Source organism: Macaca nemestrina, chromosome 12, assembly GCF_043159975.1.
Source record: "Macaca nemestrina isolate mMacNem1 chromosome 12, mMacNem.hap1, whole genome shotgun sequence".
Lineage (NCBI taxonomy): Eukaryota > Metazoa > Chordata > Mammalia > Primates > Cercopithecidae > Macaca > Macaca nemestrina.
The window spans coordinates 13,916,042-13,933,384 of record NC_092136.1 but is presented as its reverse complement, the minus strand read 5'-3'; the positions used below and the strand labels follow the sequence as shown (position 1 = coordinate 13,933,384).

The following is a 17,343-nucleotide window of genomic DNA, read 5'->3' as shown; positions in this document are numbered from 1 at the left end:
ATGTGCCGTGGTGGTTTGCTGCACCCTTCAAGCCATCGTCTAGGTTTTAAGCCCTGCATGCATTAGGTATTTGTCCTAATGCTCTCTCTCCCCTTGTCCTCCACCCTCTGGCAGGCCCCGGTGTGCTGGATACCATCATTCTCAGCAAACTAACACAGGAACAGAAAACCAAACACCAAACACTCGCACTCATAAGTGGGAGTTGAACAATGATAACACATGGACATAGGGAGGGGAATAAAAATTGCAACCATTTTTAAAAAGATTTTATCTCTATATGGCAGTTTTAGGTTCACAGCAAAATCGAGAGGAAGGTACAGAGATATTTCATATTTCCCCTGCCTTCACATATAATCGCCTTCCTCATTATCAACACCCCCACACAGAGTGGTAAATATGTTACAATTGATGAACTTCCATTGACATATCATTATTACTCAAAATCCACAGCTTCCACTAGGGTTCACTCTTGGTGTTATATATTCTATGAGTTTGGATCAATGTATAATGACTTATATCCACCATTATAGTATCATAGAATAGTCTCACTGTCCTAAAAATCCTCTGTGCTCTAATCATCCCTCCCTCCATCCAACTCCTGGAAACCACTGATGTTTTTACTATTCCTGTAGTTTGGCCTTTTCCAGAATATCATATGGTTGGAATCATACCATATGTAGCCTTTTCAGATTGGTTTCTTTCACCAATATAAGTAATGTGCAAATATTTTAGGTTCCTCCATGTCTCTTCATGGTGTGATGATAGCTCTTTTTGGCCCTGAATAATATTCTATGGTCTGGATGTACCACAGTTCATCCATTTACCTATTGAAGGACATCTTGGTTGCTTCCAAGTTTTGGCAATTATGATTAAGGCTGCTATAAACATTTGTGTGCAAGTTTTTGTGTGGACATGAGTTTTCAACTTCTTTGGGTAAGTACCAGGAAGCGCATTGGTGGAGCAGCCACTAAGAGTATATTTACTTTTGTAAGAAACTACCCAGCTGTCTTCCGAAGTGGCTGTACCATTTCCTATTCCCACCAGCCCTGAGTGAGAACTTCTGTTGCTCTACATCCTCGCAGCAACGAACTGGTGTTGCCAGTGTTCTGGATTTTAGCCATTCTAATAGGTGTGTAGTGGTATCTCATTCTTTGAATTTGCATTTCCCTGATGACAGGTGACATGCAGCAACCTCTCATATGTTTATTTCTCATCTGCATATCTTATTAGGTGAGGTGTCTGTTCAGGTATTTGGCCCATTTTTAAATTGGGTTGTTTGATTCTTTATTGTTAACTTTGAGTACTTTGTGTATTTTGGATAACAGTTGTGGAGATAAAGCAACTACATCTCGAATGCTAATTTGCCATGTTGACTTTTGATTAACCCCGGTTCCAAGAAGAGATTTCCAGTTTATCTATTGCTACCTATGTAAGAGTGTGTAAATCCTGCCTTGAGGTCAAAACAACCTTCATGTCATCGTACTTCAGTTGTCCTACATATCTCTTCTGAATCACGTATTTCCCTTCCCTATGGTAACCCCTCTGGGTCTAGGGGAAAAAGGCATGGGATCCACCATCTGGTCTCAGTGCCTCTGAGGTACAAACATGGCCATATGGTTTCTAAGGCGCTGTTAAATGTTTCTTTCTAAGAAACTGGATTTGTCAACCACTTTCTTCTGCCCCTAAGCTTCCTTGGACTTTGGGGTAGGTTTGCATAGATCTGCCCACTGCAAAACAAAAGTCTTTTTATCAGTTATGTCTTTTGCAAATATTTTCTAACAGTGTATGTCTTGTCTTCTCATTCTCTTGAACAACAGGGTTTTTGTTTTGCTTTGTTTTTTTGTTTTTTGCTAAAACTTGGCAAGCTGGTCTTAAAATTTACATAATTGGTCAAAAAAAAATCAGCACAGTTAAAAAGAAGAAAGTAGGAGGACTTGATATTGGAGTACCAATATCAAGATAAATCTATGGTAAACAGGATAGATTTGTATTGATACAGGAATAAATAAATAGATAAATGAATAAAACAGAGACTCTGGAAATAGGCATACACACCTTGACTTATGAAAGACAGACTGCAGAACTGTGGATAAAGATAGACTTTTAAATAAATAAATTATTCCAATCCCCAGATGGCTATCCATATGGTCAAATATGCTTTTCTATTCACAAAAATCAGTTCCAAGTAGATTTAAAACCTCAATATCATGAGCAACATTATAAAGTTTTTAGAAGAGAATATTGGAAAAATTGTCATGGATTTCAGATCAATAATGCACAAATTCTAAAGGAAAATTTGTTAGACCATATTAATATTTAATTATTCTGTTTATTACCATTAAATAAATATACCATGAGGAAATTAACAAGATTACCTACTGTATTATTTGGGTTCTCCAGAGAAATAGAATCAGTATGAGATGTATGTATGTGTCTGTATAATATACCATATATATGTGAGATATATACACACACACACGTATACACACACATATACAGTAAGGACTTGGCTCGTGTGATTCCCAGTGTCTCAGAAGTCCCAAGATCTGCAGTCAGCAAGCTGGTGATTGAGAAGAGCCGAGGGTATCGTTCCAGTCCAAGTCCAAAGGCCTAAGAACCAGCAGAGCTGACGGTGTAAATTCTAGTCTAAATTCAAGTCAGGAAAAGGAGAAGACCAATGTTTCAGCTGAAGACGGTCTGACAGAGAGTGAATGCTCCCTCTCTCAACCTTTTTATTCTATTCAGGCCTTCAACAGATTAAATGAGGCTCACCTACATTGGTGAAGGCAGTTTGCCTTACTCAGTCTGCCCATTTGAATGTTCAGCTCACTGAAAAATGCCTTCACAGACACACCCAGAATAATGTTAAACCAAAGATCTGTGCACCTTGTGGCCCAATCAAATTGACAAATAAAATTAACCATCACAGTACAGAGTGGTAGGAGATATTCACAATACACATAAACCGGAAGATTCATATTCAGAATATATAAAGGACTCTTAAAAATTAACTTTAAAAATACAGACAACCTTTTTATTCTATTCAGGCCTTCAACAGATTAAATGAGGCTCACCTACATTGGTGAAGGCAGTTTGCTTTACTCAGTCTACCCATTTGAATCTCACTGAAAAATGCCTTCACAGACACACCCAGAATAACGTTAAACCAAAGATCTGTGCACCTTGTAGCCCAATCAAATTGACAAATAAAATTAACCATCACAGTACAGAGTGGTAGAAGATATTCACAATATACATAAACCAGAAGATTCATATTCAGAATATATAAAGGACTCTTACAAATTAATTTTTAAAATACAATGAAATGGAAAATTTGGAAAGTGATTTCACAAGAGAGGGTGTCCAAATGGTCAGCAAATGTTTGAGAAAATGCTCAAACTCATCAGTAGTTCAGGAAATTTAAAATGGAACCACAATGAGAGAATGACGGTGAGGGGAAATCACAAACGTGTCACCTGTGTCAGTCTCCTGATGCTTTTTAAAATCCTACGGCTCTTGTACCTTAAAATTTAATTAATAAGTATCCTATGTAGTATGTAGGACTTCACTGAGACACATCCATATAGCTAGAGATGTATAATAGGTTTAGTAACTTTATTTACATCATGATTTCTAATTTTAAAATAATGTTTAAGAAGTCGGTAGTCAAGTGGCCCAGACTAAAGCTATGCTAAGAAAAATGCCTCTTAATTTTAATATGCATGTGAACTACTTGGAAATCTTGTCGAAATGCAGTTTGTGATTGATACTGTAGGTCTAGAGTGAAACCTGTTATTTTGCGTCTAACAAGCTCCCAGGTTGCCTGTGGCACAGGTGAAGTGATGTAGCTACTGCCAGCTGATGAGCCACGCTTTGAGAAGATGCTAAGGGGTTTCCCTGGGCTACCCCAGCAGAGGGCAATTGCAGACAGCTGAATGTGGCCAGAGATTTATAAGCACTCAAGGAACACCCCCGCCACCCCCCCCCCCGCCCAGCTCCTTGCCATTTCTCGTTCCCTATGTTGTGTTTTGGAGTCTGGAGCAATGAAGACGTCTGTGCTCTTAGGCGGGTCCTTCCTCTTTTCTTTATTGTTTTGGAATTCTTCTGGACTCAACCCAGGTATGAATAAGAAATATCTTCAGAGGTTGGTGATTTGAAGTGATAAGATTACTTTCTAAAACACTGCTGTGTAAAAACCCGAGATTTTTTTTTTTCTCCCTGATTATAAACCAACAGGTAGGGCGACCTGTTTCTAATTACTCAGTTAAGAAAAAAATGACTGTTTCCAGTCACATAAACTGTGCTCACAATATTTTCTTTTTCTATAAACCAATTTGAGGGTTCTCCAGTTTTAGTTTATCTTGTGCCATTATCCCTCTTCTAATGTGAGACCCATGTTTCTAACATAACTGGGGCTCCTATAATTTGAGAGAACCTGGGAAAGGAAGGGCTACCTTAGAGATCTCTGGGTTTCTGGGGAGGGTTACAGGCTCTCTTGGCCTATCCATGGTGCTGGACAGATAGAATGAAAATTAGATAGTGAGCAGCCAAATTTGGATGAGTTCTAATTGCTTCCTCTATATACTGAAGTTTGGGGAACAGTTGAGCCCCCCCCCAGCTTTGTACTTAGCTGCATGAACTTGGGCAAGTTACTCTAAGTCTATGTAATTTTGGCTGCCGGGGAAAAATTACTAGGAATGTATCGTGCCTTAAAATAAGATGATGAGAGCTCCAGTGAAATGAAAACACTCAAATCTGTTTGGGTCAGTGCGCCAGAGTGATGTCAGCTGTGTCTAAGGTCAGTCTGAGAGGTTTGCCAAATAAAGCAGCCTATAGACTTTCTCCTATATCTGTAACCATACACTAGTTCACTTCCACCTTTACATTAGAATACTGGCTCTCAACGGGTGGTTTTGCCCCCCAGGGGACATTTGGCAACGTTTAGAGGGATTTTTGGCTCTCACAACAGCGTTTGCCACTGGTATCTAGTGGAAGGTGGTCAAGAATGCCACTACACATTCTGCAATGTATAGCCAACAACAACAAAATCTCTTTGGTTATAGATCTCAATAGGGCTGAGTTGAGAAATGCAGCCTTGTGTTTTACTTCAGCTTAGAAGTACTTTAAGGCATGTATTTGTGAGACCCCTTTTTTAAGCAATACTAGTGCCAGACTTGAAACCAGCTGAAACCACTGCTACGTTTCATATAATCTTGATTTCTAATAACCGAAGCTAATGACCACCTCCTTGCAGGGGTCTCAGAGTGAATAAGATTTGTAGGAGGCTACCCAATATCAAATCTCAAACCTGTGATTACTTTTCTCATAATCAGACTTGGCTTCTCTGTTACACCTGAGTTTGATCTTTCTTTGAGATTTCAGTGCCTTAATGTCTTTTTTTTTTTTTTTTTGTATGTGGGTCTAACTTCCTCTATTACCATTCCATGAGACCAAAATTAGGGTACATAGTTAAGGGTGGGATTGAGACATAAGTGTACTTTAGTCACATTAGACGAGTCTAGGGAAACCTAGGGAGTAAAATGAGTTAAAAACCTAGCACCTGTAGGATGGGTGTGGTGGCTCACACCTGTAATCCCAGCACTTTGGGAGGCCGAGGCAGGCAGATCATTTGAGGTCAGGAGTTCGAGACCAGCCTGACCAACATGGCAAAACCCCATCTCTACTAAACAAAAGAAATACAAAAATTAACCGGGTATAGTGGTGAGTACCTGTAATCCCAACTACTCAGGAGGCTGAGGCAGGAGAATCACTTGAACCCAGGAGGCAGAGGTTGCAGTGAGCTGAGATCACGCCGTTGCACTCAAGCCTGGGTGACAGAGTGAGACTCTCAGAAAAAACAAACACACACACAAACAAAAAACTTAGCACCCGCAATCCCAGCACTTTGGGGGGCCTAGGCGAGAAGATTGCTTGAGCTCAGGAGTTCAAGACCAGTCTAGGCAACGTGGTGAAACCCCATCTCTACTTTTTACAAAAATTAGCCAGGTGTGGTGGTACATGTTCCAGCTACTCCAGAGGCTGAGGCAGAAGAGTCACTTGAACCCAGGGGGCAGATGTTGCAGTGAACTGAGATCTCACCCCTGAGCTCCAGCCTGGACGACAGAGGGAGAATCCATCTTTCAAAACAAAACCTAACTCCTGCTCTGAGAGTACTACCAATGTGTTTTTTGATTGCATTTTTGTAACCATGGTCTAGCCATAATGCTTGACACACACAAGGTCTTCCATCCTTGCACTGGAAAGCATTAATTATATAAAAATTGAATGAATGGCTATGTGAAAGAAATCTGGCCTCTCATCTAGCCTCTTCACATGTTTTTATCTGCTTTTATTATATTCAGTGGTCATGTTACAGCTCTGAATGTTGGTACCTCTTAGACCAGTTCTCAAACTTTGCATATGTAAGTCATCTTATTATTAAAATGCAAACTGAGTCAATAGGTTAGAGATGAGATCTGGAATTCATTATTTCTAATGAGTTCTCAGGCGATGTTGATGTTACCGATTTGTGGACCAGACTTTGATTAGTAAGGCTTTAGACAAATTACTCACTGGCTAGCATTATTAATAGAGAATACAGAATTCTCTGTGAATAGAGAATAACTGAGACCCGAGTCAGGCACTTACTGTTGTTCTAATTCTCACTTTTTCATTCCTACCTCTCCTAAGACACAGATGTTCAGTGGATAAAGAAGACACTGTTTAGACTGCAGCAATGACTCAGTTGACCACTGATGGTCTAGATCACTGACTTGGTATTAGGGCCAGGCACGTTATGTACCAGACTTAAGATTCTTCAAGTAATTTAATGGTTTGAGCATTTCATTTCTTATCTGGAAAATGAAGAGATTATCTGTCCTATCTGTTTTTCTTTGTTAGACTCAATAACAAGAACATAGGCCGGGTACCATGGCTCACACCTGTAATCCTAGCAGTTTGGGAGGCTGAGGTGGGCGGATCACCTGAGGTCACAAGTTCGAGACCAGCCTGGCCAACCTGGCAAAACCCTGTCTCTGCTAAAAATACAAAAATTAGCTGGGTGTGGTGGCACATGCCTGTAATCCCAGCTACTCAGGAGGCTGAGACAGGAGAATCACTCGAACCCAGGACGTGGAGGTTGCAGTGAGCCAAGATCCTGCCACTGTACTCCAGCCCGGGCAGCAAAGCAAGACTCTATCTTAAAAAAAAAAAAAGAAAAAGTATGTGGTGACATTTGACCTAGGAATTGGTACATAAACAAAAGAACTTCTAATTTAATGTGGTGACAATAAATGTGGGAATCCCCATGGCAACAGGCTTGCGGTCTAACATATTAACCCCTCAATGACAGCCTGGCCCTGAAAACTTTGCTTTTTAAGATAAATATAGCCATCCTTGGGATACAAACACAAAATACATAGGCTACAGCTCCTTTCTTAGTCTGAATAAAAGGAGGGACTTGATAGTAATTACAATTTCCATTTTGACATGGACCAAGGACATTGTACCGTAGTCCTGCTCCTACGAGGTAAGTGGATTGCAGATTTTTATCATCCTCACCCTAAACTTCATTTCTGCAGCTGTCATCACTGTATTTACTATCAGTATCTATCAACTTTCTTAAGCGAATAACTTATGCTATTAATCTCTCCAGGAAAATGATTTCTCAAAATTCTAAATGCTGAGTTCCATGTTGTACTTGTGTCTCTGTTCTTCTAGCTGTCCCAGTAAACATGTGTCAAGCTGGTAATCTCAGGTTGATAGGTCAAATAAGGCTCATTCTAAGCCAAACATTTTACGGAAGACAGAGTTCTGTAGATCCTTGGATACTGCCAACTGTCCTGAGATTAAAACCTGGGTCAATGTCTTATGTGGTTGGACTAGTCACTTATTCAATTAAAATTCATATTGAAGACTAAATACATGCCATAGGTAGCTGGAGATAAAGAGATGAAGATGTGATTTTTTTTTTCCCCTAGGGGTGGGGAGAGCTAATGGTAAAATGTGAAATGTCCCTGTGTGCCTGGTATTGTAAAAATGTTCCTAGGGTATAGCCACAGCTTCTTCAGGTTAATATGAGAAGATTGGACTGTGTAACCTAATCTTTTATATAGTATTAAATTCTGACCCAGGTTTAGTTTAATTGGTACTGAGAATGGATGGATGGAGATCTATCTCTATGGAAGGAATTAGTGGTGGTAGTGTCTTATATAAAGACCTTTACATTGTTTTTACCTTAATAAACATTAATTGAGCATTTAAGTTCTAGGCAGTGTTCCAAGATCTTTCATATGCCTTATTTCATTTAATCATCACGGAACCCTAAAAGGTAGGTACTAATGACTACATTCACTCTAAATATGAATAAATGGTTGCAAAGAAATTAAATAACCAACTAACCTCTCTGTGGATTTTTGCAGCTGTGTAAAGTACAGAGTAGCACAGCAGCCACCGCCCTCAAATGGCTTTTGAGCACGTGAAGTGTGGCCAATCTGAATTGTGCTACAAATATAAAACACACATCAGTTCCAGAAAATTAGTATAAGAAATGTAATCTCAATTTTTGTTTCGTTATATATTAATGATCATATTTGGGATATATTAGCTTAGATGAAATTTAAACTATACCTGCTTTTTTAAATTTTAATTTTAATGTCTTTTTTTGAGATAGGGGTCTTACTCTGTTGCCCAGGCTGGAATGCAGTGGTGTGGTCTCGACTCATTGCAGCCTCTGCCTCCTGGGTTCAAGCAATTCTCCCGCCTCAGCCTCCCGAGTAGCTGGGATTACAGGGGTGCACCACCACGCTTGGCTAATTTTTGCAGTTTTAGTAGAGATGAGGTTTTACCATGTTGGCCAGGCTGGTCTCGAACTCCTGGCCTCAGGTGATCCACCCACCTTGGCCTCCCAAAATGCTGGGATTACAGGCATGAGCCACCATGCCTGGCCTATACTTGCTTATTTTTGAACAGGGCTAATAGGAGACTGAATGCTACCCAAGTAGCTTGTGTTATATTCGTCTGTCAGCACTGACAGTGTAATGTCTTGAGATGAAGTAAGATATCATGTTACTTTTTGGATTTTTTTTTCTTTTTTTAGCAATAACTGCAACATGCTCAGATGATTGGTTGTTAGTCAGAATGAAAATAAGGCCCTTTGATAACAACACAGAAGTTAGAATTGGCGACATACATCTGGGAGATAACTGTCCTGTAACAAGACTGTTGTCATTTAACTACGAGTTTTCTTATCCTGTCACTTCTTGTGGGATCAAGAAAATTGTAAGTGCCATGATGCTTTTCCCTAAAATATATTCTGAATTTTTTTTTCAGGGCTACATAGTATCAAAAGTTCCTTCCTAATTAAAATTTTCAAGCAGCTTCCTATCTCTTGCAGTGATCAATTGTTAGATAGGACCAGGTGCTTATCTATTTAATTAGGACATTTCAGATAAGGGGTTTTAAAAAGTTCATAACGGTCTGGGCGTGGTGGTTCACACCTGTAATCCCATCACTTTGGGAGGCTGAGGTGGGTGGATCACCTGAAGTCAGGTGAGACCAACCTGGTCGACATGGTGAAACCCAGTCTCTGCTAAAAATACCAAATTTAGCTGGGTGTGGTGGCCGGTACCTGTAATCGCAGCTACTTGGGAGACTGAGGCAGGAGAATTGCTTGAACCTGGGAGGCAGAGGTTGCAGTGAGTGGAGATGGCTCCATTGCACTTCAGCCTAGGTGACAAGAGTGAAACTCTGTCTCAAAAAAGTCGTAAGATACAGCCTGTGCCTTCTCAGTTTTACTACCTCCATTGGCTGTCAGCTTTTAATAGCTGGGAACATTGTGTATGAATATATGCAATTGGGGGACTATTTTGGAAACAGCACATATTCTTTAAAACAGACCGAGAGACAATTATTTTCTCCTATCCCCCATCTGGTATTAGAGATGGGGGCAAAGAAGTTGAAGGACCAGAAGAAAAACGAGAATAAAGTATTTCTCATGAGGTCTATTTTATTTCTGTTAAATTAATGTAAAATGCCATTTCCAGATTTTCCTAAAACAGATTCTATTAAGATCATTAAGCCACCAAAATAATTTAATGCCTTCTAGTATTAAAACTCTCAGTTGTTTCAGATGTTCCAAAGAAATGATGATGCCATATTATCAGAGATCAGTTACAGACCAAGGTCGCATACTACTTATGAATTTCCAGTGGTTTGCTTTGTGAAGAGGTATGTGTAGCTACTTCCCTTACACATTCTTCAATTTATTATTTGGTTGATAGATGTTTCTGTTAAGAATGCAGCTATCAAAATGCCCTAGAGGGATGCATATGGCACAATTACAATTTCTAAAGTTTCTCTAATTCTAAAGAAAATGTTCAAATATACAGATGAAATAATTTATATATAATACCTAGATTCTACCATTTTTCTAAACTTTGTTACACATCCATTTCCCTGTCTCTCGATTTTGATGCACTTCCAGTTGAAGACATGAGTACACTTTTCCCTAAGTACTTCAGCATGCATATCATGAACTAAGGATCAATAATTTATTTGAAGAAAAACTCACATGCAATTAATATATGTTACACAAGCAAATGCATTTGTCAACTGAGCTTTATGTTTAACATAAAACCCTACTGACACGTGTCACACTGGTTGTTGCAGAAAGTGGATCTTCCTAGTTGGTTCCTGCTGGCCACACCTCACTGTTCTTTTCTATAACTTTGTAGAAATAGAATTGCAGTATGTATGCTTTTGTGTCTAGCTTATTTAATTCAGCAGAATGTTTGAAACTCATTTATGTTGTATATTCCAGTAGCTTGTTTGCTTTATATTGCTGGGTGGTATATTTCATTAGATACATATTATTTCATATTATTTGATGAAGACTTGTGCTGTTTTCAGTCTCTGGCTATTATGAATAAATGTACTATCACCATATGTTTGCATGTCTTTGGGTATATGTGTTTCCTTTAAATACCTAATAATAGGATTGCTTGATCATAGGGAAAGTATGTTTAGTTTTGTAAGAAATGATGAATATTTTCCCAAATAAGGTGTCCTTTTTGGCACTAATACAAGGAATGTATGACAGTCCAGTGGTTTCACCCTCGGATATCAGGTTTTTATTCTAACCATCTGAATAGGTGCATAGTAGTATTTAATTTGCATTTTCCGATAACTAATTAGTGCTCATTGGCCATTTGTATTCTCTTGTGAGCCATGTCTTTTGTTTATTTTTACTCTGTCTTGTGTTGTAAGTGGTCTTATATCTTAATGACCAGGACTTTGTCAGTTGTGTTTTGCCACAGGCCCCACATTGCGTATTCATTTTCTTAATGTGCTTTTTTGATGAGCAGACATCTTTAATTTTGGAGTTTAGCTTATAGATTCTTCCTTCTAGTTACTGCTTTCTGTTCTGTCTTAAAATTCTTTGCTTACTGCCAAGTCTTATTTTCTTCTAAAAGTTTTATGGTTTTGAATATGTTTGGGTTTAGAATCCATCTGAACTTAATTTTTGCATGTAGTGTAAGGAAGGTCAAGTTTCTTCCCTCTCCATAGGGACATCCCGTTGATACAGTACCATTAACTGAAATGAAATTTCCTTTCATTCTTGAATTGCCTCTTTTGTTATATCAATGACTCTTTTGTTATATCAATGACCTTATAAGTTTGGATTTCTCTGAGCTCTTATTTATGTCTTCATGATCTATTTGATCTTTAGCTACTTAAGTTCATGCTATCTTGACTACTTAGTTCATTTGCAAGTTAGCAATGCCATTTTCAGCTGTTCAGGATGATTTCAAACAAATTCTCACTATATCCTTATACTTCTTGAAGGGTGGAAAAAGTCAGACAAAATTAAGGCACCCTGCAAGGAATGACTTGAAATCAGCTTTTAAAAGGAATCTCTGTTCTTCAAACTTCACCAGTCATCTCTAAACCTTTGCTGTCTAACATAGTAACCAGTAGCCACTGGTAACATTACATTTAAATTAACTAAAATTAAAACAACAAAAAATTGAGTTGCACGAGCTATTGGAGCTATTTTTTTGAGTGCTCATGTGGCTAGTGGTAACGTTTGCACAGTGTGGACTTAGAATTTTCTGTAATAAAGATTTACTAATGGACAGTGTTGCTACATCAGAATAAACACAATTGTTAACCAGACAGTAGCTAAATATCATAAACATTCATGTTGATCTTGAAGTGATTCTAACCTTTATTTTTAATTTTCTAAATTTTAACTCTTATTTTAGATCCAGGGAGCACATATAAAGGTTTGTTACGTAAGCACATTGCATGATTCTGAGGTTTGAGGTAGAATTGACCGTGCTATCCGGGTGCTGGGCATAGTCCCCGATAAGTAATTTTCTCATTTTCCCTACTCCCACCCCCACATTCCTGTTCTTCACTGTCAGGGAAGGAAAGATTTAACAGTGGGAATGAACACTACAACTCCTAAAGTAGGATGGTGACTGGTTGAGATGATAGCTAAAGGTGGTGGGATCTAACTGCTTTTTAGCCTTGGAATGGGGGGTTTCCCTCTCTTGCCTGGCTAAGATTCTGGTGGTAGTCTTTGGCTTTTTAAAGAACATGCTTCCCTGACCACAAGGAGTTTTTACAAATTGGTATGAGTCCCCCATACTCCCTGGAACAGGGGTAGAAAATGTACCTCTGTTGTACCCTCTTTTAATCTGAGAAGGTATGTTTGTTCTTCCAGCCCCCAATATCTTTTCAACCTCTCGGGCTATAATATTAGCTGCTATACTGTTATAGGCACCTCATATCCTCTTCTTCTTCATTGATCTAGAGGTTAGCACCTGACTTGGACAATGCCAATTAGTTTATCAAACAGCCTTTGTAAACTTGTCAGCCTCTGAGCAGGTAAAGGTTATGATATATATCATATATACACATATGTGTATATAGGATGATATATATCCTATATACAATGATATATATACACATATTTGTATATAGGATGATATATGATGTACATGATATATATGTATATATATCTATACATATATGTGTATATATACATATATGTGTATATGTATATGGCATATATATACAGCTGTATACATATGCAGCTGATATATGATATATATACATATATACATATATGAGATATATATGTGTATATATATATGATCCCAGCACTTTGGGAGGCCAAGGCAGGCAGATCACTTGAGGCCAGGAGTTCGAAACCAGCCTAACCAATGTGGTGAAACTCTGTTTCTACTAAAAATAGAAAAATTAGCTGGGCATGGTGGCACATGCCCATAATCCCAGTTGCTCGGGAGGCTGAGGCAGGAGAATTGCTTGAACCTGGGAGGTAGAGGTTGCAGTGAGCTGAGATAGCGTCACTGCACTCCAGCCTGGGTGACAGAGTGAGATTGTCTTTAAAAAAAAAAAAAAAAAGCCATTAGTCTCCTCCTTTTGGATCAAGGAAAGAAGTGGTACTTATGGCAATGGAGTCAAGGCAATGAACATGTAAATGTGGTGATAAGTTACATGTCATTTAAACTCCGCCTTCTGATTCTTGAGATCTAGATGTCTTTTTGCAGCTGATATCATCATATTCACCTTTTAATTAATTATTGGATAGTCTAAACTTGCAGAAAGTAGTTTTGTAGTCACTGTTTTCTGTTTGTTTGTTTGTTTGTTTGTTTTGAGACAGTCTCACTCTTGTCCAGGCTGGAGAGCAGTGGCATGATCTCAGATCACTGCAACCTCTGCTTCCTGGGTTCAAGCCATTCTCCTGCCTCAGCCTCCCCTGCCTCAGCCTCTCAAGTAGCTGGGATTACAGGCATGCATCACCATGCCAGACTAATTTTTATATTTTTAATAGAGATGAGGTATCATCATGTTGGCCAGGCTGGTCTCGAACTCCTGACCTCAGGTGATCTGCCTGCCTCGCCTCCCAAAGTGCTGGGATTACAGGCATGAGCCACTGCATCTGGCGTGTAATCACTGCTTTTATGCAATGTAAATTTTTCCTCGATGCTTGACAGCATCTTGAAGGTCATTTTCTGGTTATTAGACTGGTGAAGCCTAGTGGAATACAACTTAATACTAGAATTTCATACTTAACTTAGTTTTCTTCCTTCCCTTCTTTCCAGTTCCAGCTATGCTGGGGTTTGAGGTTTTGGAGTAGATTCTTAAATGTGATATTTTTGTGGTTTTGAAATCTGTTCTCTTCCCCTACCTTTCCTGTGTTTGCTGGGATAGGGTAATGGTATTAAGACATGAAAAGAGAAAATGTCTCTTTGCTGAAATGGTTGTAGGGGTCTTTTGGCCAACACTGAGCATAGGTGCCTTCTCAGTGGTGGGTCCAAATGCTGGTCTTCCTCACTTAACGACTTTTTGAATGGGTCTATCATGAACATCAGATTTGATCCTTGGATTTCTCACCCGGTGCTGATTGTCTTAAGGGGAATCTTGGCAATATAGTTCAATCCCATCTGCTATCTATATAGGCATGCACTAAGCTCTCAAAAAAATGGTTTCGATAGCAGATTATAAAAGTAAAGGCTATTATGCCTTATCTATTTGCAGTCCATTTTTCTCCCAGATCAAATAGGCCAGGACATATTAGCCCTTCTAAATTCAACAAGAGATATAGAAAATTTGAATGAGATTTTAGCCTTCCTTTACACACGCACTCCGAATCTGAATCATTCTCCTGCAACTACATACATGCTGGCTTTGGGAGACGAGCAAACTACATTCCTTTTTCTTACATGCAGGGAAGAAAAGACCAGCAGTGGAAATAAACACTGCAACTTCTAAGATAGGATGGGGAAGGGTTGAAATGGTAGTTAAAGGTGGTGAAATCTAACTGTTTTTTAACCTTGGAATGGGGTGTGTCTATGTCTCTATTTCCTGCCTAAGATTTTGGTGGTAGAATCTTTTTGCATACATAAGGGTCTCTGTTTTCAATTTATAATCTTGGGATGTGTGTGTCACCTGGCTTGGTTGAGCCATAGTCCATTCAGCATAGAGAGAACGTTTGTCACATCTAACAATCATTTTGCTTTTCAAAACTTTTATTGACCCCAGAGCCTCAAAGTCAAGTCTAGGATCAATTCTGGGTCAATAAGTAACATCCTATTCAAGATTCTGTTACAATTTAGATTTATTGAGCTATTTTATTTATTGAGCTAGTTTATTTAGATTTATTGAGCTATTTTGCCTTTCCTCCACAAGTCAGTTATTTTGGGTTATCACTTATAACGAACCTATCTAATATATATTTTTCCCACCAAAAATCTGTACAGCTATGAATCCTGTGCTTTTCTTTTGTTTTTTTTTTTTTTGTTTGCTCTGCATTTAGGCTTAAATTCCCATCTGCGATGCATTTTGGAATGAGTGGGTTTGATGCCAACACCTTGAAAAAAATCCCTCAAAAATCAAAAACAAGAGTCACCAGCTCCCACACAAAGTAAAACATGGGCACCTAATTTTAAAAGTGTTAATAAGGTGAGAATATTAAGGTTGTTTATTTTATAGTTAACCACTATTTGTTAAATATAACTTCGAGGAAGGCAATAATGTAAATTCCTATTTGAATACTGCATGCTGAAATTGCTCTGGTTTTAATGTGAACCCTGTAGAATTAGGTATCATCATCTGTACTTGGATACAGTTATAAATTTCTTGTTGCACATAAACATGAATAGGTTCCATACTGGTCAGTTTCCTTACCTGTTCTCTCAGGTACTAAATTGTTCATTTTCAATATAGTCTGTGACAAAATGAAATTGTTGTCATAGAAGGCCCATACCAGATCTCTAATTTCATACTAATATTTGCAGAAAAACATGTCTGTATACATATATGTGTATAAAATAAGTAGGCAGATAGATAAACTAGGCTTAAATTCAGAGGAAGTCGCTACATCTAATTAGCACTTTTCCTAAGATTAATACCTGTAGAAGACACTCTTCTTAGGATTTTTCTACTGAGCTTATTTTAAAAGGAGGCCAGAAAACTTGTGCATATTGACAATAGCCTTGAAGCTGACATTTCATGAAGAAATAAGCTTTGCTCTGGAGATCTGAAAACCACTAAAATCAAAGTTGAAATGTATAATATAATTACTTGATAGTTTCGGAAAGGTAGTGATCTAGCCAACACATAGATGCTAATCCCTTCTAATAGCATAATATCTAATGGTTATATTTGATATAGTTGGGTAATTCCATAGATTACATTTCAGGGTAGAAATGTGATTTTGTTTTCACATTACTTCTAATTGAGCACCCATGAGTTCTCTGAACATGTTTTCTTTTTAGGTAAGGTTATATTTAAGCAGCTCTTAACTGCTTTTTCCCCCCATCCTACAGGAGCGACTCTCCAAGAAGTCACTGCATCAATAATGCCTGTGTGACACCCTCTCCTCCCCAAAGCACTGCAGCAAGTGGTACCTACTTGCTGAGAACCAGTTTCATCAATACTGTTGATGTGTCTGTACAAAGATGAGTAGCAATATCTGTTACCAGTTTCACTACATTTTGGAGTTGGGGATAACATATCTATACCATGATATTTACATCGTTTAATGAGTTAATTTTATGAAATTGCCATTCTAACTCTGAAATCACATTCATACGTAATAAAACTTGCCTATACCCACTGCGTACTTTTCTGAATTAATATTCAGCATTTTTATGATTTAGTTGCTCACTTTAGTTTTACCCATTATGCTTAGCAACTACGTCTCAGTGAAATAGATTTAAATCTCCCTCTTTTATAGTGTACTCAAAAGGAGGATTTTCCCATCAGTCCTTCATCTTTGGCTTTCTATACTGCTTTTTTGTTTTCTGTTTCCTGGTAATGTCTCATGAGGAAACACTGTAAACTTATATTTGACACTGTGCATTTCTTTCCTATTACCTTGATAAAGCAAGAATCTAGAAGAAAATAAGATTCCAATTGCTTTTTGGCCTAATTCTGAAAGTGTTGAAACCATATAGGGTCACAACTACACCATCACACTACCCTTCCCACCATTAGTGCTTCGGTGGAGATTTTCTTAGTGAACAAGATCACCTGCTCTTCCTTCTGAGGCTCCTGAACTGATTGGCAAAATGTCGAGCAGGGAGATCCAGCTATGAATCCCAAGTAAGAATTCCCATTGCATGGAGGGTGGCAAAGATAACAGTGCCAACCACCAGGAGTGGGAGCTCACATAACTAGGCCCACTGAATCTTGGAGTTGCCAAGGAAGACTCAGCACACACAAGGCACTGGTTGGAACCAGTGTCTTTTGTGTTGGGAAAGAAGAAAAGGTGCAGCAAGGAGAAAAGATGAAGCGAAATCAGCATTTGTT

The 17,343-nt window shown here is 38.5% G+C and overlaps 1 protein-coding gene across 1 annotated transcript; it reads left to right on the top strand.

The window, feature by feature from the left end:
- The first annotated feature begins 3,994 nt into the window (after positions 1 to 3,994).
- Positions 3,995 to 16,698, top strand: LOC105464611 (oocyte secreted protein family member 4B). Its single transcript, XM_011712631.2, is given in 6 exon segments — positions 3,995 to 4,119; positions 9,098 to 9,279; positions 10,130 to 10,227; positions 15,347 to 15,427; positions 15,429 to 15,492; positions 16,359 to 16,698. Coding segments are annotated over 6 exon segments (534 nt in total). The 5' UTR covers positions 3,995 to 4,043; the 3' UTR covers positions 16,392 to 16,698.
- Positions 16,699 to 17,343: the final 645 nt, after the last annotated feature.